This window comes from Eumetopias jubatus, unplaced genomic scaffold (genome assembly GCF_037043125.1).
Source record: "Eumetopias jubatus isolate StellerSeaLion01/CBP00866 unplaced genomic scaffold, mEumJub1_p1.0 scaffold_6, whole genome shotgun sequence".
NCBI lineage: Eukaryota > Metazoa > Chordata > Mammalia > Carnivora > Otariidae > Eumetopias > Eumetopias jubatus.
In genome coordinates, this window is record NW_028274812.1 from 10,688,102 (window position 1) to 10,711,556 (window position 23,455).

The 23,455-nt window shown below is 44.9% G+C and overlaps 1 protein-coding gene across 9 annotated transcripts in view; it reads right to left on the minus strand.

Annotated features, from left to right (window-relative positions):
* ARID1B (AT-rich interaction domain 1B) overlaps nucleotides 1-23,455 on the minus strand; it is a 434,847-nt gene that overhangs the window by 47,994 nt on the left and 363,398 nt on the right. For 7 of the 9 annotated variants that reach the window (XM_028103326.2, XM_028103324.2, XM_028103325.2 and 4 more), the window contains one exon: nucleotides 13,942-14,269. In XM_028103326.2, coding sequence (XP_027959127.2) covers nucleotides 13,942-14,269 — 328 coding nt within the window. Of the gene's footprint in view, nucleotides 1-12,021; nucleotides 12,151-13,941; nucleotides 14,270-23,455 lie in introns of all 9 variants that reach the window. The other 2 variants (XM_088023824.1, XM_088023823.1) reach the window with 1 other exon arrangement.

Here is a 23,455-nt window from a genome sequence, read left to right on the forward strand (position 1 = left end):
AATCAATGCCCAACAATGTCTCAGGGGGGACTTGATAAACATTTAGAAGTAACGTTTTGTCGCTAGCATAGCTCCTGGGCCGTACCACGTGGGAGGCGTGGGCACAAACCACAGCGTGTGGACCAAATGGTGCTGTGCTCACCTGGGCCTTCTGCAGCACAGCACTGGCCCCTTATCTTTTCAAAGTCAAAGCATGATGTCAGGGGTTGTTATTTGAACATGTGGACCTGCAGAATAACTAAAGGAACTTTACTGAAATTGGTTTTTGGTTGGGACTAGATATACGTGTTTGAGATCTGTCACTCGATGACAAAAACCAGGTTATTATAATGAGAATAATTCAGAAGTGAAGCCTGTAGACGAATTTCCCTAAAGCACTCCTCATTCCTGCTTCTCAGTCTACACACAACACACAAGTAATTTTTTTTTTTTATAGATTTTCCTTTTATTCACTTTGGAGATTTCTCAAACATTACACATTCATCTGCCAACAAAGAGCTGGCTTTGGGGGAGAAAAACCCAGAAGCAAACACCAATTTTCAAGTGACCATTTCCAATGGTTCACCGTGAAAGCAGAAAGGGGAACAGTGCTTCCAACTACAGCTTGAACTCAGCGGTTAAACACACCGGCATGAAATGCTCTAAAGAGCAACTGCACATTTCTAAATATCTTGTTTTAAAGTCAACCACAATAAAATTTAAAATAAGATCTGTATATGATTTTGGTGCTTTACAAGACTATTTAGGCCATATTGTTTTAGCAATCACCACTATTTTCTCAACAGTGACAGACGGGGAAGTGTGAAATGTGTAACTTGAATGTGAGTAGATTTCTGAGGCAGCTCTTTTGAGAAGGGTCGGGACAGGCAGAAGAAAGGCTTTGGAACCAGACGCCTCAGGAGTGGAACCATGTCATACAAAGTCCCGGGGGCAAGCCACATGGAGAGGAGCTGCACGCAAGAGTTCTAGCAAATCCACTGAAAATACCATTCTTGAGTTACGTTCACCAGGAACATAAAGCAAGGCGTGCTTCACTGGAAAACTGCATGACTGCCAAGCATACAGATCTTTCTCTCCATGGACTCTCTCTGTAGATGGAGTTCCGTGGTCAGCAAAGATTGCTTACTGACAAAATTATTTAGGCTATCACTAAAATTTGGGGCACTTTTCCACTTAAACCCAACAGTCATCAGAACCAAGAACCTGAATCTTTTGCAAAGCCCAATTCCAGAAGAATTTATTTTTAGAGAGCTCCGACGGTATGCATAACGTTACACAGAATGCCCTATTTTCAATGTGTTTGAAACAGAAACTGTTTTCACATATATTTCCAGCATCACCGAGAGAACACTCTCAACCTGACTTACACAGTATCTCCCCCAGAGTAGTACCAAGAAGGACAAATTCAGTCAAAATTATTTTAAATCTAGTATCTGAAGAGGGAAAAACACTACCTGTGTCCCCAAAACAACATAATCAAAACAGAAAAGCAAGCCGTCCAAGCCCCAGCCCATTTTTGGTGGGGCTACCCCATCAGCACGCCTGTGACAACATGCGCATTAGCATTCTGGGGGCAAAATAATGCTATCGTTTCAACAAGCCAGTTGCTCTGGCTAGGACTTAATCCTGGGAAGGTAAAGTGGCATTTATATTTTTAAACCAAAAACAACAAATAGAAGTGCCAATGATTTAAAAACAGTAGATTCCTGTGAAAAACACACAGCCACGTGTTATTTTTAAAACACAACTGTACCCCTTTCGCTCAGGGAGACATGCTGGAAAGAATTAACCTTAATCAGAAACATCTTCTATTTATTGATAGTTATAATCATCTGTTCAAGATGAGCGTTTTAAGACTGGTGTGGACGGGGAGGGAGGAGAAGGAGCACTACCGGAGGGCCGAGCAGAAAAACAAACAACAAATTGTTAGGGTGGACGGTGTCCACCTGCAACCATGCTTTGAGGGTGAAGCGAGGGGTGTGCACTGGGGAGCCTGCGATAAGGGAGGTCACGGAAAGTTCCCTGCGGAAGGGATGCTGGCCCCTCCTCCACTCCCGTCACACCTCATCTCCGGTCAGATCAGTGGGATCCAGTCAGGTGACGAGGAGAGGAGAGGGCCTTTGGGTGTCCGGGAGCAGGGACAGCTGGTGGACTAGTAGGGTGTGAGTGCGGGGAGGGAGGGAAGGGCCGCGTCCCCTGGGGCCTGTGGTTCTCTAGGGTTTTGGCTGTATGCTGGGAGAGAAGAAAGAGACTAGGGGCTGTTAAGCAGGAGCAATGGCACAAAAAGATGTGTTTTGAAGGCCTCGTCCTCTGCCTGTGGATGGGAAGACACACTGGAAGCGGAAATGGATGTGGAGTCGGCAGGCGTGCAGTTACCCCAACAGACTAGGTAAGAGAGGCCAGTGCTTTGGAGCCAGGTGGGCAGGGACACAGGGCTGAGCGGCGTCTCAGAGGCAAACCTGACAGGACGTGGTGAGGAATCAGATGCTGTGGGGAGAGGAGAGGGGCACTGAGGTTATGTCCACCTGGCTTGCACAAGAGTATGGAGAAGGGGGCAGTCACTGAGATGCAATGTCATGTGGGCAACTGGAGGCTCAAGTCTGGGAAGCAGATGGAGAATTCTAGAACTCATCTTTGCTTCCTGTGTCTTGGGTTTAAGATCCTCCCTTGTTGTGAACGCGATCCCTTTCGAGGCAGCCTGTTCCCTTAAAGAAGGCTGAAAGGTCTATAACATCAGCCACGAAACTAGAGTAATAATCACTTTCCAGCTATAAATTAGTAACTCCCCAAACCCTTTGGTCATTGATACATTTAAGTTTTATTTTTCCCTTTGAGAATGGGCAAAAAGAAACGTTATTTTTTAAGAGCTCTATGAAAAAGACCCTTTCAAAAGAGGGGCCGTGGTAACTTTGTTCGCTGGTCTTGGGAATGGTCTTTTTAGGGGACAGTTAGCGGAAAGCTGCAGAGAAGTTCTCCCTGGCACATCTTTGCCCCGTATCACGCGGGCTGCCCACGGGGCCCCCCTGCCTCTGAAGCATTTCTCCTGGTCATCTTTGCTTTTCTTCAAGGAGCTGTATCTCGGTGAAGCGGTTTCTACCACGCACTGAGGAATCCTGCATATTCCATCTTGATTTCCTAAAAGGCTCTATTGCCAGAAACATTTTTTCCCTTTTTGTTAACTACCTCATGCAGACTTCTCGGAGGGTTCCCACCTGTTGTCAGTTCTCCTGCTGGCATCACTGCTCAAACGCACCTGTTGTGCAGTTTCAAGATTAAGTCCTTCCTTTTTGCCTCAATGCAGGTACCCGTTTTGGTTGTTCCTAAAGCAGCTGACTGATCTTCATCTTCTTTCTCAAAGCAACCAGGAGAACAAACAGAGCTTGAGGGTTTTGAAGCGAGAGACTTCCTTGTCAGGGTGTGAAGAAAATGCAAAAAGTGTTTGGCTGCCTGAAGTCTGGTAATTGATAACTAAGAATGTTCTCTTCATCTCCAAGTTGATTTTGGTTTGTTAAGCCCGTTGTTCTGTTATCAAGAACAATTACTGGCAATCAGACAAAAATGAACTGCAAGTCTCCCTTCCTTCAGAGATTCTGATGTTGGCATTTCCCTGTTGACTCCCAGCACATGACTGCCTCAGGCTCAGGGTGGAGACCAAAGCCACAGCAAGCAGGCGTGGGTCCCCAAGCCTGTCTCTTCCCTGCAAGAGGTGGACCCCAGAACTTTGTGGGTTCTGGTACACGTAGCTTCCCACTGGGTTCTGATAAGATGCACATGACATAGCTCCCCAGTCTGGTTGTACCTTGTGAAAGAAAAACTAGTTGCCATTGAGGTCGCCCACAGAAAGAAAACAGTGCTCTTCTCCGAACTGTGTTATGTCAGAGATCTTTACTTAAAAAACGTTTATTTTGAGACCATGATACCATTAGGAAAAGATCTCGAGTAACCTATAAGGAGGGCTATTCTTTTGCAGTGATAAGAGTACCCACCCTTTACACCAGGACATCCCCTTCCTGGGTACAACGTATAAGAGAGAGTGACGAGAGAAAGGTCCCCTTCGAGGTACCAGCACCTCAGACAGGTGCATATCATCTTGACAAGTACTGAGGAGCTTAGCAACACCCACCCAAGAACTAGCCTGAGTGCTATCTCAGGACTGAGGTCATGAAGAATGCACAGATCTCGTATGCGCTCACGGACTTCTCGTGCCTAAACAGGCCAGTCTATCGCCTGAAAAAGAGAAAGAATCTGGGTCCTGAGATCTCCCATCTCGTAAACTTGCCAGAGCAATATTCTGTAAAACCCTCTAACAGAGAATGCACTTGTCCAGGGCTGAAGTGCCAGGAAATACATCAGTACAGTCATTTCTAACTTACAACAAAATTGTCCTAAAATTCTTACAGATTTCCTGAGCTAAAGGCAGCCTTGGGACACAAAGTTACTTCATTTGTTGAAGCAACACTGTTCAAAATTAGGGTAAAATATGTTGCAGGAAAAGCCTGAATGCTGAGCAAAAGTCTAGTTCATGAAATCCTCACCATCTGCTCTTACCTGGTATCTAACAGTCAAAGGCCATCCAGAAAGAGTTAACTTTCAAAGCAACGGACAAAACTTTATGGTTCTGTAGCTGTGGGTTTTTTGTTCCGTTTGTTTTTTTAATCTGTTCATGGAAGTGGAGTTCAAACGAAGAACGAAGGTCAAGATAAAGAGGAGCCTTTGGGAGTTGCTCCCACAGACCTTTACGCGACCAGCTAAGAGGGTCCCGTGTGCCCCTTGCCCGTGATCTTCATACGGTCACCTGGGATGCTTCCCAAACCCCAGACTGGGACAGACTAAGACACAGATCAGGTCCTCTTCACCGCTTCTAAACTGTCCCTGGTGCCTTCAGCCCCAAACGCGACCGAGGTGATGCGATTTCGGACGGAGCAGGACGGGGCTCTTCCTGAGGTCAGCCTGAAAGCTTTGCAGGCTGGCAATGAGGCCAGGGCTGCTCCCTGAGACACACGTGACGTCAACAATCCTGCCCTTTCTGAACTGCGGAGAGCTTGGGTTGCTGGTGCTGTGGTGCTGATTTTCTCTGGGGACGGATGGACTAGAAAGGACCATCCCAGCTGGTCTGGTGGTGGTGCACGGTCTGTGGGGGCAGAGATGCTCCTAGGGCCACAAGGTCAGACGTGCAGACAAGTGGCTTAGCCAAGGAAACAGGGACACACTCCACTCATGTGAAGCTCACCTGGATAACGGGAGCCCCGACCCAGTGTATGTGTCACCACGGGTCACCTTAGATGCTGAGGACAGCACCCAGTTGAGAGCGGTTTGGACGGGGGCGTGGATAGGAGGTACTCTGAATGAGGAAGGCAGGTCTAGATACGGTGGGGAACTCGGAATATTGCACAATGTGAGGAGGACGCTGATGCCTGAGAGGACAGAAGACAGAAAGTCAGAGGGATTTGGGGAGACCAACTTGGCCCTGAGTCGAGAAATTGCCAAAGCCTGAGTTACGGTTTCAGGTTTGCACGACCATTTGTTCCTCCGAATGCCATCTAGTAACCGAGGCTCCGGTCCAGTATTCTCCTCTGGTATCTATCAGGGACAAAAAAGTGGGCACCCAACTTCACACTTTCCACCCACTTCCCCAAGTTTCCACTAGTTCTCTTCAGTAGCGGGAATCCCAAAAGCCAAGCCTCAGACATGTGCTGGCGCTCTGCCCTAGGGCACTCTAGGGGGTTATAAAAAATATAGGCTCGTGAGCCTCACCCTGCCTGTGGCTGGGGTGAGCTGGTGTGTATGGTTATAACTCTCACCAGGTAATAACCACTTGTTTAGGGAACTTGACAGACCCTAGTCCATGAAAGGTTTGCTCTACATTTCAGACCTGGATTCCGTGGATCTCATTAAACTTAAAAAAAAAAAAAAAACCTTTCTTAGTCTTTTAAAAATTAGTGTTTGGGGCACCTGGGTAGCTCATTTGTTTAAGCATCAGACTCTTGATTTCGGCTCAGGTCATGATCTCAGCATCATGGGATCGAGCCCTGCATCAGGCTCCGCGCTCAGCGCAGAATCTCCTTGAGATTCTTTCTCCCTCTCCCTTTGTCTATCTCCCCGCTCACGTGCGCATGTGCACTCTCTTGTAAATAAATAAATAAAATCTTAAAAAAAAAATTAGTGTTTTACTACATTTTTTAAAAAGTAGGCTCCAGGCCCAATGTTGGGCTTGAACTCATGATCCCGAGATCAAGAGTCACACACTCTACTGACTGAGCCAGCCAAGCGCCCCTTGTTTTACTACTCTTTGATTTGAAGACTAATAAATATACTTTGTGGTTACCATGACAGTTATGAAACTGAAAGATTTGACTGAAGCCATAATCTTAAAACACCAACAGAATACTCAATTCTAAATTCTGAAGGGAAAAGGGGCTAAAAATTAAGCACAGTATTTAGATAATGCAAAGGCTTACATTTAATTACAGAAATAAAAACTCAAGCCTTTGAAATCTTTTCTTTGTCTTTCAATAATGTGACTTCTACAATCATAGCTGTTATTTTAAAACCTAATTGTCCAAAATCCAAAGGGCTAAATTCTTTGTTAATACAACTCACAGTCCTTCAGGCCCATGGACCTCACCGTAACTGGGTCTGGACATATTCAGAAGTTTTTTGCCCCTTCTCTTTGACATTTTAATGCACTATCTCCATTAATGTATTTCCACATCAGTGGCCCCTGGCCCACCAGCAGAATTGCATCACACTGGCTTCAAGGAAAATAATACAGAAGAAGTGCCTTGCTGGCAAATAGCAACAGGGGAAATGAATTATAAATACACCTCCCTAAAGAACAGTTGCTGGAAGACGTGTGTGTATGTGGGGTGCCCGTGAGATACAGACGTGAGCAGCTCTCTACATCCAAGAGGACAGGCTAATCCAGTCGCTTGTATGTGGGGCCAGCTATTTCCAAGCAGAGGAAGACCACTGATCAAGCTACCTTGTGACTAAGATGATTTCATGGAATTTAATGAGCGGCAAAGGTTAAAAACTAATGTTAGAATTCCCAATACCCTGTTTTACTGAAACAAAAATATTTTTTTAAAGATTTATTTATTTTAGAGAGGGAGAGTGTGAGAAAGAGCTAATGGGGGAGGGAGGGGCAGAGGGAGAGAGAGAAACCCAACCAGACTTTGTGCTGAGTGCGAGCCCAATGAGGGGCTCAATCCCACAACCCCGACATCACAACCAAGAGTGGACGCACAACTGACTACGCCACCCAGGCGTCTCCTAAAAACAAAAATATTTTAACAAAACTGATTTCAGTTATCCTAGTTTTTGGTCTGATGTAAGTATTAAAATGTAGGTCTCCAGATTCATGGTTGTGATATTCAGTATAAAAGTTCCCTTCCAAGCAAAAGTAATATGACTTTCCAAACTGACTCATTTTTGCTCATTTTTTCCCTTAAAACCAAGAAGCCAGAGAGTTTTCCTTTCTGACGTTCAGTCAGTCCACGGGGGTGTCTTTCGGGGACAGCAAAAGGAAGACGGACGGGGGTTGTACCAGCATCAGTGGGTGTGCGCACTTGTGGGTCCAAGTGCCGACTCAGAACCCCTCCTCAAACAGCTACACTCCAGTCACGACAATGCCGGACCCTAAAGCGATACTGGAGGGCAGAGATTCAAACCCATCCGTGTGCCCTTGAGCAAACTGTTACTTCAGGTCACAAGGTGTGTGCTTGCAGAAACAACTCATGCTACGCACGGAGTGTGCGCGGGGATGTGCCAAGCCCGTATCTCCCTGCAGGTGCACCACAGGGTGCGCCAGGGAACGAAGTCCAGACCTAACTCAGAAGTAGAATCTCCACCCAGACAAGGACTGATAGCTGGTTTCTAACAGAACTGCCTTTAGACGTGAGGGAGAACTAAAATTAAGACTTTTGTTTTAGGGGCACCTGGGTGGCTCAGTCGGTTAAGTGTCTGCCTTTGGCTCAGGTCATGGTCCCAGCGTCCTGGGATCCAGTCCCCCATCGTGCTCCTTGCTCAGCGGGGAGCCTGCTTCTCCCTCTGCCTCTGCAGCTCCCTCTGCCTCTGCAGCTCCCCCTGCTCGTCCACTCGAGCTCTCTCTCTCAAATAAATAAATAAAATCTTAAAAAAAAAAAAAGACTTTTAAAGGGACAATCTAGAGAGACCGCACTAAGTGAAGGAAGAACAGTTAGTATAGGACGCAGAGCCGGCTTTGTCCGGCTGTGCCTGGTCAAAGGGTCCTGAGCTGGTAACTCAGATACTTGTTTCCTCCACCATGAAATCAAGGGACGTAGGATGGATGACATCTAACATACTCTAGCTCTGAGATGCTACTATTCTGTCATTGAAACTACATCCTTTTGGAATGAAGAATGGAACATTATCTTTTTTCTTCTTTTTTTAATTTTATTTATTTGAGAGAGAGAGCATGAGCAGGAGATGCAGAAGGAGAGAGAGAATTCCAAGCAGACTCCACGCTGAGCACAGAGCCTGACGTGGGGCTCGATCTCAGGACCCCAAAGTCATGACCCAAGCTGAAACCAAGAGTCAGACGCTCAACCAACTGCACCACCCAGGTGCCCCTGAAACATTTTCATTCTGATGAAAGGTCGTAAAGATCTGTGCCAGAACTTTGACATAAGCCATCTCAAGTCACTGAAGACTTGATTCAAGTTGATATCCAGGGGGTGCTGGGGGACGGAAGTCATGCTTCATCCTCAGCACTCATTTCCAAGACAAAACCCTGGATAACTCTGATATATCCAAATCCACAAATTGGCTGCATTTGGCAGAGATGTCAGTTGTTGGACACTCCAGGTGCTGCCTAGAATGGATGGACGGATGGATGCAAAACACACTCAGCAGCTGAGGGAAATTTTGTTTTATGTGTGCATGTGGCCTGAAATCCATGACAATGGTTCTTTAGGAAGTAGCAGGCCGAAGTCCCTCCTAAACTTCTGGCCAGCTCTGGCTCTCCTCTGCAGACAATGTCTCAGCTCCCTTCAACATGGGTGCTAGACACAGCCATCAGTACTGGACTGAGGGTGACAGTCCCCTGCCATCCCTGAACTTAGCTTTTCATAAGATCATCTGATATTTCTGCTTCTCTATTTCTCAGTACTTCAAAAGAGCACCACCTTAACTAGAAATGCCTTAAAACTAAACAGAGCAGGGGTACCTGGGTGGCTCGGTTGGTTAAGCATCTGCCTCCAGCTCAGGTTACGATCCCGGGGTCCTGGGATGGAGCCCCGAGTTGGGCTCCCTGCTTGGCGGGAAGCCTGCTTCTCCCTCTGGCTCCTCCCCCCACTCGTGCTCGCTCTCTCAAATAAATAAATAAATAAAATCTTTTAAAAAAATAAAACAAAACTAAACCCAGCAATGCATTTTCTGAGTAAAAAGTGTATCAGTGCATATGGTGGGGTGTGGTGTCCTGGACAAATACTATAAATTATTAATTCCAAATGATCAGACATTATTACTGAGCTAATCTAGTACTCAACAGTAAGATTCACCATATTCTACTGTAAATTCTCTGATAATCAAAACAAGGAACTCCTTTACTCAAAAGGTGAAAAAGAAAGGAAAAAAAAAAGAATTCCTCTACACGTTCCTTAACCGACTCAGTGCAGCAGGTGGGTTTCACCCTGGTCGAGCCACCCTTAAAAAGGGAATTAGTGAAATGGCTTCCAACCAGTCAAACCTGTGTGCCTTCTGTACCATCTTCCATGCAAAGGCTGCAAAAGCCTGGAACATATCTGCCGTAATCTGTCATTTTTCCCAGTGAGCTCTGTTTCTGTCTAATTGTACACGCACACGCACACACACTCACTACCTTTGTCATTAATTTGTCTTTTTCAGGTTCTTTCAGAGGCTCTGGGCCCTGTGGGATTCTCACTTGAGAAAGAAGGCATTTTAACAAACTCTGTGAAGACTGTTTCTGCAAGGCTGAGCCACTTCCCCACAAGAGAAACCGACATTCAGCAAGCGGGTTTTTCAAACTACCAACTTGCCTTCCACACAACACGGCTATCAATGGGGGAAGAAAACAGAAACAAAAGCAAGAACACAAGTTTGCTGCAAGGAGATGTTAGGTAGAGCAAAAGCATGTTGAAAACCAAATTTCTTAACCCAGAGCACTAAAACATGTACTACACATGTTTTCTCACACTCAAGCTTCTGCTTTAAAAAAAAAAAAAGGCACAACAGGTTATGTGGACTGCAAAGGGCAAAGGAAGGAGGATTTAAAATAGAAATAAAACTTTCTTTTCTTTCTTTTTTATAGAAAGAGTGCTGTAGACATAAAAAGGCAAAATTCAGAGGTCACAGGGAAGGGGCCGCAAAGATGAACCTTTGCCAAGTGTGCTTTACGAGATTTACAAAGAATAACTCCAACATCTTTCTTGTTCTTATTTTTAATAAAGGAGGAGGTGTTGTGTTCTAAGGAAGCTATGTGGATGCTGCTGGTTGAAACGCAGATTTGATCTTCTTGTGCTAGTTAGCTAACACTGATTTTCTGCCCCAGTGGAAGAGATTTTACTCTGATGCATGCCATTTAAATTCATTTTACACAGCTGCTTAATGTGGCTTGGCAAGGCACAGCCAAACTAGCTTTGTGGGTCTAAATAGGACTCCAGAGTTGGTAAAGGACAGATCCTATGGATTAGCAGCTGATGATAAATGCTTTTCTCCCCTCACTGTTATTTTCCTACTGACTCACGGACTGACCTTGAAGGTACCACAAGAAAGGACAAAGAGGAAAAGACAATTTCCCAAAAGAAATATGTTTACCTAATTCTACATTTGTTATTTCACTTTTAGGATTATGTTTACAAAATTCTATATTTGTTGGCCCACATTTAGGACCATGTTTACAGGATTTAGAACTCTTGACTGCAAAATTATCATTTGCTCTTGCTGTCTAAATAAATGTATCCCGAATATAAAACTAGTGGAAGGCTCTCTGTGTTACGTATTCATAACAAGTCGTAAAAGCATCGTTCTATACGTTTAGTCTTTAAACAAAGCCAGGTGACTGTTCCCTGTTTTATCCTAACCAAAAATGTGGCGTATTTCTGCTGAAACTGCTGAACAGGATTCAATCTATGTAGGATAATCTTATCGTTATGATATGCAAAGCAGTATCAATATTTTTGCTAAAAATTGCTCAATAATAATATGCTGTAAGAGCATTTACTAACCTAAAAATGGTGACAGCCTGCTATTATAAAGCTTTGTAGTAGGAAAGAAGAAAGACACTTTTTGTTGCTATATGTAATTCCTGTGTTGAAACTGATAATAATATGGCAACACCACGTTTAGAAGGCAAATTCTGTGTTGGAGGATTTGGTTGCATTTTTCTGGTGACTTCAATATTCTAAAACTCCTTGGGAGAAGGAAATAACAGAAATCTTTGGCACAGACGTCTGCTCAGTGATGACATAATGAAACCCCTCTTAAGTCCTATTAATAACCTGAGTCATGTCTCCTGCAGTGAGTCTCCTGTCAAATGAGGTCACTGCACTCAGAATTTGGGGGGGGGGGTGTGGGAGCGGGTCATCGTAGTGGCAGGAATGACGACAACACAGTCATGGTAACAGGGCCGTACGACACAAGTTCCCAGACAACACGAGGACAGCAGGGGAAATCACGCCAGAGGAGGTGACTTCGTCCCTTTGGCGGAGCTAAAGTTTGCATTTCCCTCTCAGGCACGAAGGAAAAGAAGCCATGCCAAAAGCCATGCAAAGACAGGATCTGGGGGACGGCATGCGGGGCTCCACCACATTACCACGGGACTGTTCAGAAGAGTGAAAAACAAAACAGAACAAAACGAACAAAAACCCCAAAACAAACAAAAAGAAACAAAAAGACAACCCCCTCTGGGATGGATTTCCTCTTAGGTGTTTTGCTTTCTTGTTTTGGGTGTTCCTTTTGCAGCCAGATGGCACGGTCATTAACGGTTTAAAAAAAAAAATGCCCAGGTCCCGCAGCAAGTCAGGGTGTGTGGCTACCTACCCGTACTGGTCAGGCTGGTGCATCATGGGAGCCTGAGAGTTGCCATAGTTGGGGTGCTGGGAAGAAAACATGGGGCGTCCCCCAGCCCCAGACTGGCTGGGATAAGCAGGCGACCTAATGTATGGTGGCCTAAAGCAGAACAGAAGAACAACCTCTTTGGATTTGCTCTGTAGACAAGTATGAATCCCCCTGTGCATTAGGTTCTGTCCACACGTAGGTGTGGAGGGCTACAGAATGTGGCCTCAGCCTCTGTACCATGCAGCTGCCTGAGAGGGGGCCTGGAGGCGGTTCCCTGAAAAGAGGGGGTGGGGTGAGGGGCGGGGCAAAGGGGAGAGACGAGTGAGACTCTCAGATTCTAGTCTCGGTGTGCGCTTTGCGCACCTCTGACCTCGGTACAAGCCGAAATACACACAGTCCTCCGTAACAACGCCCCGAGAACTACAGTGGGCAGGATGTGGAGGCAAGGCTCTGGAATGGCCTGCCGAGCAGAAGCAGACAATGACAAGGCATGGATGTGTACCTCCGCACGGATTTGGATAAAAGGCCACACTGACTGATGCGGGAAGGGGGCAGAGGAAGGCTTTTACACCGAACGGCTATGCCCTGGTCTCTGTGGTTATCTTCCTCCCAGGCCACCGTCTGAGGCCTCGTGTCCAGGGCCATCAGGCACTCTCTACCTGAGAAGAGCTGGTGCTTTAGGAGTTATGGGACAGCGTGTGTTAAACCTAACTCAGAACTTCAACGGGACAAGGCAAACCAGTCTTCGGGGACAGGTTTATTAAAACACCCCCTAAGGTTCAGTTTAGTGTATATAGTGGTGGGGTTCAGGAGATTTTAAGTCACTGTAATGTGGATGAGGAAGAGAGAAAGAGAGAATGATTGACTTTCATTTTGATTCCTCAAGGGAAATTTATTATTATTTGGAGCAAACGGTGAGACTGGAGGGGTCCCTAACATTCCCCAAATAGCAGCTTCAGAGGAAAAGTAACAAAGGGACACATTTAAACACACACGCACACATACACATACACACACAATTTTTCTTTCCCTTTGACAAAAATCAGATTCTTCTATCTTTTCTTCTGAAGAAAACATATCTTCATACATAGCTTTCAGTGTGCTTTGTTTTAAAACATATTTTAACATATGTTAAACATAAAACATATCTATAAATGCTTCTCTTAGAACTATTCGCTTGTCTCATAAATTTTTAATTATGTTATTTTTCTGCAGGTTAAATGTTTACTTCAAGAATTTAAAAAATCAAGATGAAAAACAAGTACGTAACTGAGGCTAAAGCCTTGCTCTATCAACTTAAAACTTTATGAAATATTAGCTTTGCTTTATTAGCCATATTTTGGTTTGGAAAGATAGAGAGGTATGCCCAGAAAAATAAAATATAACATAAGAATATGAAATCTGTAAATCTCACACAGAAACATTTAGACAAACACACACAATACAAATATGTGCATAGACAAAGTTTCTATTTTATAAGGATTTTTATGGTGGGGTTAAAAAACAAAAAGGAAGGTGGTTCTTTTTCAGTGGGTTAGATTTTAAAAGCCTACTTTTTCGGCTTTAGACTTTTCCAGCCTAAACCTTGCTCCTCTAACCGGAACCACCCAGGTATGCCACTGCCCTGGGGCGCTGGTTATAATGACTAGTCACAGTCATTCCAAATAAGCTCCCACAGGGGACTCGCCCACCACTCGGGTTCCTTCCTCGATGTCTCAGAGAACGTGGTCTGCCATTTACTTCTCTGTACTTTATGGGACAGCATGTGTTAACACCAAAGGAACGGCCAAGCTGAACAACACTGCACCGCTCCCCAGCCTGGGTGACCCAGGCGACGGCGCAGCTCTGTGCGCGACCCGCGCCCACAGGTGCACACGCAGACCGCCTGCCCCGACGGCATACCTGCTCTGTGCCGAGTTTGCAGCGGCCTGCATCACTGCGGCGGCTGCCTCCTGTGCCTTACGGTTCACGGTTGGCATCGGTGGCCCCATGCCTGGCCCTCCCTGCTGAGACATGCCGGGAGAGCTGGGGGTCATGCTGCTCATATTTCCAGGAAATGGTCTGTTCTGCATCCCAGCTGATGGCATTCGTCCCAGGGGCATAGCACCACATGGCTGGCTTGGCCCTTGTCCATGCATCTGGTTGTTGGCATTGATGCCCATGCCGGGCCCTGGGCCGCTGTAGCTTGCACTGGGCACCCCGCTATACGTTGGGGGTCTGGAGTAGTTACCTAAACAAAAAGCAAACACAAATTAAAGCCTTTTACTTCATCTGGACTGGTGAGAACATTCACTGGAAAGGCTTCTTGTCCAACAATGTGGTCAACACAGAATGGTCGTCATTATCCTTATTAACCCTTCCCCTGTTGGCACGGATGAGGCTGGCAGGGTCAACACATGCTCTCGGCCCATTCCAAAGGCAAAGAGCCACACGGGACCACTGAGAGATGGAGGGGACATTTAGGCGAACCATTAAAGCCATCTAGAAACAAGCAAGGGATGCTAGTACCGAGTGTCGCCTCAGTCCACGCAGAGCTCACATGCTTACCTTTCAAAGTAGTGATTTCAATCCCTAGTCCTTAGGAACACACCACCGAGATCGCATCACTACATCACCACTGTGTCCGACAGTTCTGACAAAGGGCTCTCAGAAAGAGGACACTTAAGATAAGGTGCACATACGGTCAAAATTATCCTCCAAAACCCCATGGGAGGTGTCGTGTGGGTGCTCAGCAATAGTCCGGCCAAACAACCTGTTTTTCTCTCGTGTTGGGAGCAAGTTTTGTTTGTTCGTGTGTTTGTTTTGTTTGTTTTTTCCCTGAGCACCAGAGAAAGCAGCTAGTTTGTGCTCGGTGCCATGTCTTATAAAATGTGGTTTCAAGCACTACCCTGACATTCAGCACAGTGAGATGGTGACTCTGTGGGGAGCAGGCAGGGCGTGAGGAAGAAGTGAAGGGCCATGAACACGCCTCCAGCTCCCGTTCACACCGGGGAACACGCTGAGGAGAACGGGAGCTTCGAGGGCCTCAGCTGTTTCAGTAGTTTTGTCTTCTCTCACCTTCCACACCTTTTATTTTGACTGAGTATACACAGATTAAATTCAAGTCAGTTAAAGGCATATGTGATGTCATTCCAATAATAATAATGATTGCAGATAGTTACTGCCAAACCACACTACGCATGACACATGGGGTTAAGTGCTTTGCGTCAAATGATTTCATTCATTTCTCCGATAACCATATGAAATACATATAAATGACAACGATTCCATTTACAAACGAAGAAAATCAACAGCTAGTAAGTTAGGATTCAAGCTCAAGCAAAAGGATTCTGGGACCCATGTAATTAACCAATAAAATATGCTGCCTTCCCACAAATGATTTCTGAAATAAAATGAATGTAAAAAGCATTGGCGGTGGGCACCTGGGTGGCTCAGTTGGTTAAGCAACTGCCTTCGGCTCAGGTCATGATCCTGGAGTCCCGGGATCGAGTCCCGCATCGGGTTCCCTGCTTGGCGGGGAGTCTCCTTCTCCCTCTGACCCTCCCCTCTCTCATGTGCGCGCTCTCTCATTCTCTCTCTCAAATAAATAAATAAAATCTTTAAAAAAAAAAAGCATTGGCAAAATATGGATTAGTGTTTCTCAATCAATCCTTACCGCTTTCTGGAAGAATCTCCTTGTCAAAACAACATAACCATTCTAGGGGATATAAAGTTAAATACAGTGCAACACTCAAGAAGCTCACCGTGTGTGTGTGTGTGTGTGTGTGTGTGTGTGTGTGTGTGTGTGTGTGGTGTGTATGAGGTGGAGTAGAAGGGATAAGACAAGAAAAAGTATAAAGGCAAGAAAAGCGCAAGAATAGTCTGCTTGGGGGGGGCAGGGGTCAGTGCGGTAGGGGAATTCAGGGAAGATTTCTTTGCTGGGCTGTGACCTCAGGAGCCTGTGGGTGGCCAGGCCCTGGGACACAGAGAGCTGGCGCCGAGTGAAGGCTCTGCACATAGTGTCTACAAGATCTTAACTTGTTCTCCTCTTTCTTGGTTTCACCCTCTTCTCCACAAAACAAAGATAATCCTCTCTAATACTGTCTACTTGAGGAGTTGCTAGGGTTAAAGGACATTATATTTGTAAAGTATTGCAAACAGACGCATGAAAATGGTAGGGGGTAGGTATCTGGGTGGTGAGTAAGGCAGAGGAGAGGACAGCACACATGCCCCAGCCAGCCAGAGAGCAGACAAACTCAGGATGGATCCCTCTTCGCGGGGGTTGGGGGGAGAGGTCAGGTTCAACATGGCCTTGTGTTCCAGGCCGCCAAGTGTAGGGTTTATTTTGAAGATAAGGAGGAGTTTCTCCAGGTTTTCCAGCAGAAATGGGATTTGATGAGTAACAATAATAAAAGCAAATACTTAATATTTACTATGTGCTAAGCTCAATTCCAAATTCTTTGTATGAACTCATTTAATCCTTGTATCAAGCCTAAGAGACCTCTGTTATTGCAATCCTAATTCTAGAGATGAGAAACCTGAGGCACAGGATGTTAAGGAGCTTGTCTCAAGGTCATGTGCCTACTAAGCAGAGAAGGCACGGTTCGCGTTCAGGTAATCTGTGTGTTCAGAGTCCAAGCACAGGACGCTACCGTGTGGTCTCTCAAATGCTTAAGGAAAAACCGTACTTATGTGACATATCATCACTACTGTAAAACCAGGTTTTTTAAAGTCCACACATGTAAAGCTGCATCACCTAAATCTATAAGATCTGTGGACTTTTCAACAAGGACTGGGTACTTGCTCTCTGTTAGGTGCATTACATGAGCTTTCTTATTCGGGTGTCCATGAAGTGTGTTCTTTATTGCAGATGGTAGGAAGGTCACCATTCACACGAACCATGGGCCGGCACGCTTTCTGTAAAGGGCTGGACAGTGAATATTTTAGGCTATATGGGCCAGATGGTCTCAACTACAATGTCACTATGGCCCTGACGTGGCCAAAGGCACTCCATACACAAATGAGAGTGCCTGTGTTCAATAAAACTTTATTTACAAACACAAGTGGTGGGACAAAGTGGGCCATTATCTGCTGGCCCCTGCTACAGACCAACCTTAGGACCAACTAATATAGTGCTCCACCAGCACAGAAAGGGACTTGTGACAACCAGCACTCTTTGACCCTGAATGTCTTCCGGAAGGCTAAAGAAAGCCTAAAGGGGAATGACAACAGAGTGAGGCACTAGCAATTTCAGGAACTGGAAATGGAGAGGAAGATAAAACAGACTAGAAGGAACAGGAGAGGTGTGATACCAATGACCTCAGGTACCACCCAGGTCCACGTGAGTCAGTCTTTTATGGCCAGCTCCTCGAATTTAAACCACCTTTTCCTAAGAAAATACTCTGCCTATTTCGTCCGTTCGGAAATAATCGAACGGACACTGTTTCCAAGTAAAAGGTAAGACATTCACTGTTCATCAATTTTAAAGTTCTTTATAAAAAGTTCTTCTGTTGGTTTGGAACCTCCCACCCCACAGGCCCCCACATAAGGTCCCCGTCTGTCTTCCTGTCCCACCATCGCGGTGGAAAGGGCACCTTATGCTTCCCCGGCTTGTGAGGGACACGGCGTGGTGGGCAGGCTGCTGGCCTGCCTCTTCCCACGCCTTCTCGGGAGCACAATCCTCAGAACACTTCTCTGCGGGCAGACTTAAGGCTTCTCCTCTCCATCCTCACTGACCTCACACGCCCTCGCTGCCAGAGTCTGATAGCATCAGGGAACACAGTGCCCTTTTTTGGCACTTGCTTTTATTAAAAATAAATAAACTCATTCACAGTTCGAATGCAAATGAAATTAATTCACATATTCATTCGATTACTAGCTCCCGTCCTCCCCCAGCACTTGGTAAGTGACTCATTTGGGAAGAAACCTGATTCAGTGAAAACATATGTACGCTTTGCTTTCGAAGGAAATGAAATAACACTTTAATCTTGTTTCAGAAAACAAGCGTTTAGACATGGTTATGGCAGACGAGGCCCACAATGCAGTTTTGTAAGAGAAGAAAGTTCCTGATTTTGTTGAACTCTGCTTACGGTCGGAAGAGAGAAACTCTGTCACCCCGGGCTCTTGCACTTTGGGTACCACTGGCAGTCAGACTCTTTGTGTTTAAGGAACACAAAGGAAAGAAATGACCGAGATGGTCGGTAACCCTGGACCCTACTTCCTCCTTCTCATTCCTGGTGCATGCTAAGAGGAAGAGGGGTGGTTCAGTGGCTTTGCTCGACTCCGCAGCTGGTCTCCCGACAGCGGGCGGGCGGGGTCCGTGTAAGAGCACAATCACCAGGCACACCCGTACACGCACGCACAGACTTGTGCTTAGAAAGGCCCCTTGAGTGCTGGGCTCCCAGTCTCATTTTCCTCAATCAGCTGGGTTGATTCCATGAATTGGCACTCAAAAGCACACGTCAAGGGAATATGTTCTAATTATAGAGGCCTCTGTTTGGGAGAAGAAATACAAAGTCCCCTTTTCTTCTCCTTGAAGTGCTAAAGACTTTCCTCATTAAACTCACATGCCTGTATAAAAATGCTTTCTAAAGGCTTTAAATGGCTTAAGAGGCAGCGATGAACAAAGCACAGGCTCTAGAATTGGGGTCTGAATAGCGGCATGACCTTGGATAAGTTATTTAACCTATCTGAACATCAGTTTTGCCATCAGTAAAGTAAGGACGGTAATGGGGACCTGGTACAAAGGGACTAGTAGAGTGCCGAGCACAGAGTCCCCTAATAAACGATAGCTGCCACCGTCATCATCAACAATCATACTACTATCAACAACATGGATAACTGATGATCTTTCCCCATCGTCTTTTAAAAAGTGTGGAAGGAGTGAAAAATGATTAATGCCTCCCCCCTTTGCCTACTCGATTACGTATCTTTCTCCCCCAAATAAACAAAAACCAAATATGTAAGCCAAGCAAAATATGAGAGGAAAAGCCAGGAATGAGAAGTGCAATCTTATTTCCATGTTTCTCTAATAGATTAGTAATTTGTTGGCACTAGCTCTGACAGAAAACAGATGGATCCAGCATTAAGCACAATGAAGGCAGCAGATGCTGGGCCAGCCCACCTCAGCTGGACGGGTCTTGCAGCCAAGTCCGAGAGCCCACAGTTTTCAAGTGGGTTCATCTTGGCACACCAGCTCCGGAAAATTGGTCACCAAATAAATTCAGATTTCAACCCACCAGGAGGTATATTCAAGCACCAGATAGAGGAAGGAGGAGCTAGACTCTATTTGAGTCATCATTATTTTAGGAGGATCACAAAAAATTCTGTACCTGACGCTGGAATATTTAAATTTGCTAGTTACAATCAATACTCCAAGCTTCCTGCTTTTATTGAACTATTAGGTGTTTCCACTCACATACGAAGTTTTGCTTCGACAATTTCTTATGAATCACTTCTACACGCAAGGCTCCGTATTATACCCCCATGCTGTGGAGGGTAAAATGGTGCCCAAATCACAGACCAGACACTCTACCCAGAGCAGGAAAAAATGAAATGGATTAATTAGCTATATACTATGATAAATATGTTTGTGAATTAGGGCTAAATAGGCATTTACCTTGTTGTTTAGTTAGTAATGTTCACCACTTCTTATAGCTGTCTACTATATAATATGATTTTTAGGTCATGGTTATAGAGATAGAATTTACATACAGTAACAATCCTATATGTTCTATAACCACCACAACATGGGATATTTCTATCATATCATGACAAAAAATTACCAGTTTGTGGTCAATCTCACCCCTACCCATGGGAACAATTGATCTGATTTCTCTTCCTACAGTTTTGCCTTCTCCCTAATGTCACATACAATCATAGAGTATGTAGTCTTTTGTGTCCGGCTCCTTTCCCTTAGCATCACGCTTTTGAAATCCATCCACATTATTGCACACATCAGTGGCTTGTTCCCTTTTGTTGCTGAGTAGCATTCAATTTTGTGGACATCTGAGTTATTTCCAGGTTTTGGCAATTATGAACATTTGCACACAGGTCTTTGTGTTGACATAGGTTTCATTTCTCTTGGCAGGAATGAGAGTGCCAGGTTGTAGGGTAAGTGCATGTTTGACTTTATAAGAAACTCTACCAAAAAATGTTTGAGTTCTAACTGTTCTACATCCTTGATATTGTCAATTAAAAAAAAATGAGCCATTCCAGTAGGTGTCAAGTGGGTATCATTATGGCTTTAATTTTCATTTCCCTAACAAAGAATGATTTTGAACATTTTTCACATGTTTATTTGCTGGTTACCATGTTTCAGTAAGATCCTTTCTGTGTTAAAAAAAAAAAAGTTTTTTTCAAAAACCTTCTTCCAACTTTAGCTTTCTACACAGGCTGATAACACAATGTTGCTCTTTTAGGTCTTACTTTGGAGGGAAAATGATTGAGTAGATATGAAGACCACAAATGCAGGTTCAAAATGAAAGCTGACTTACCTTCAGTTGCATTAAATCCTATTATTTGTGGGAATGGAGAGAATTTGTTTTTGGAATTGGTATTTATGGCAACATATCTTCCCTAGATCAACATGCATTTTAAAAAATCTTCACAATGTAAGAAAAATAACCATATTGCACAAAGTTTGGAATAGAGGGGGAAAGGTCAACTACCTCACAGTATGGCTTCAGCAGCTCACTTTTGGTGGTTCTTTCCATATATTACATAAACGGACCCCTTTAAAAATTTAACTATACAGGGGCACTTGGGTGGCTCAGTCATTAAGCATCTGCCTTCGGCTCAGGTCATGATCCCAGGGTCCTGGATCGAGCCCCACATCGGGTCCCTGCTCAGTGGGAAGCCTGCTTCTCCCTCTCCCCCTCCCCCTACTTGTGTTCCCTCTCTCGCAGTCTCTCTCCGTCAAATAAATAAAATCTTTTAAAAAAATTTAATTATACAATAATGCAAGTTTAGTGCGTAGAATATAGATGCACAGAGAGAAATAGACAAAAATGATCCTTTGTTTTATCTCCTAAAGATAATTCTTATTCACTGAGTCATCAACCCCAACCCTGTGAAGCATCAAGGTAGGGTTAAAAAGGTACCAGTGTCTCAAAAAAAAAAAAAAAAAAGGTACCAGTGTCTCTGGAACTCTCCATCTTCATCTCTCTCAGAAAGAGTTCTTAGCTCTTACATGCTAGCTCTGTGCAAACGGCTGGGGATTCAGCAGCAAATGAAGGCAAAGAGCTGACATTCTGGTGGCAAGAGACAGGCAAAGAAGGAAGTCTAGACCCTGTCATGTGGTGCGCCAGTGAGTGCCCTGAAGAAACATGGAGGCAGATTTATACAGAATGGCGAGGGGAGGCGTCCCTGCCAAGGAGACTGAGGAGAGCCACTCTGGGGAAGGGGGCCTCTCAGGAAAAAGTGCATCTTCATAGAAATAACTGTTACAGAGGCTGACATCATACAGGCCCAGGGGATGGACGGGCACCGTCAGATACCAGCAGCCCTTGACTCCAGGGCGGTGAGTGCGGAAGAGAACACAGGCCCTCAAGGAGCAGGGGGGTAACCGTCTGCTACGTGTGACCTTCAGAAAGCCACTTGTCACTCCCGAGTTCAGTTTCCTCATCTGTAAAAAGGGTATAATACAAGATTATCTGTCCCATGAGGTTGCTGTGGGGGGAAAAAAATAATAATAACTGTAACTATTGTTGGATGCTGACAGTCAATAAATAGAACCTTTCAAGGAACAGAGAGAAACTGTTCCGGTATTAGTAACTTTTTAATCAGTGAAATTCTTTTTTTATATATTGCAATTTACTTTCATCATGCACAGGTATTCAAATTTATTTCTCAAACTGAGTAGAAGTAAACATTGACATTAAAAAATGTAAAAAGGTATTCTCTCAAGTCAATAGCAAAATTTAGTGTAAAACAGTAAAATCTCTATGGTAAGAAATGAAAGAGTCTCAGGGTCACCACTGTCACTCCTTGCCTGAGCACCTCTGGCCTCCCTGTGCACCGCCTGGAGGGGGAGCTCTGACCTGCTTCCCCTGAGGGCTGAGGGGGACCCTCACCCATTTGTCACTTGTCATTCAATAAAGCCATTTCTTTTCGAACATTTGAAAAAAATGGCCGGACTGTGAGCCCTAGGAAAAGGCACTTGCTAAGAAGTCAAGTAAAGCCGAATGTCCACACCTGTATTTCTACGGTGCTCTCTGGGATTGTCATGACCAAGCCCTGCCTTAGGAGGAACAGCCCACCGGATGATTTCGCAAGGATGTGCTTCTTCAGCGAGGGGAGTGAAGGGCGGCACTCTTGAGTGCTGTTGGTTTTAATTAGCAAGGGAAAAGTTTTACACTGGTCAAAATTAAAGCTGCTTTAGGGCGCCTGGGTGGCTCAGTTGGTTAAGCGACTGCCTTCGGCTCAGGTCATGATCCTGAAGTTCCGGGATCGAGTCCTGCATCGGGCTCCCTGCTCAGCAGGGAGTCTGCTTCTCCCTCTGACCCCCCTCCCCCGCCCCCGCCCTCATGTGCTCTCTCTCTCTCATTCTCTGGCTCAAATAAATAAATAAAATCTTTTTCTCTCATTCTCTGGCTCAAATAAATAAATAAAATCTTTAAAAAAAAAAGCTGCTTTATGTTTTTTTTCTTTTAAATTTTAAGTTGATTTGTAGTTTAAATTTTCTTCACTCCTTCCTAAATTCCCGGGTTTTGATGAAATTGTGATGTTATCAGTCTATTAAGAAAAGTTCATCCTTAAATCTTATAACGTGAAAACTAAATTTGAGCATCAAAAGAAGACTGCATTAACAATCTTTCACTGTAAACTGACCTACTTCAATTTCTTTTTCCCAATATTAGTGAGATAGAGATTTGGAGTATTTCTTTATTCTTTCTTTTTTTTTTTTAAGATTTTATTTATTTATTGACAGATAGAGAGCACAAGTAGGCAGAGTGGCAGGCAGAGGGAGAGGGAGAAGCAGGCCCCCGCTGAGCAGGGAGCCAGATGCGGGGCTCGATCCCAGGACCCCAGGACCATGACCTGAGCCGAAGGCAAATGCTTAACTGAGTGAGCCACCCAGGCGCCCCTGGAATATTTCTTTAACAACAAAATAATATAGAACATGGAATTGACACTTGCCTAGTACTGTTGATTTAACCATAAAATAAGGCTATGGTAATATGGTAATAGGAGGCTATAATTTGTCATGTGTATCACAACCGGTTTCAAGGAGGGAAAAATGAGTTAACTGAACAGGGAGTGAGAAAGCAGCCTTTGGAAAGCCAAAGAACAGGATGTGGTCAGTCTGCAGCACTGTCCAGGGGAAACATGAATCCACAGGGCAGACGCATCTCACCTCTGTCGAAGAGAGGCTGAATTTAGCGTAATTCAATAATAAGACTGAGATTCGGGACTTAAAATAGTAGAGACTGAAATC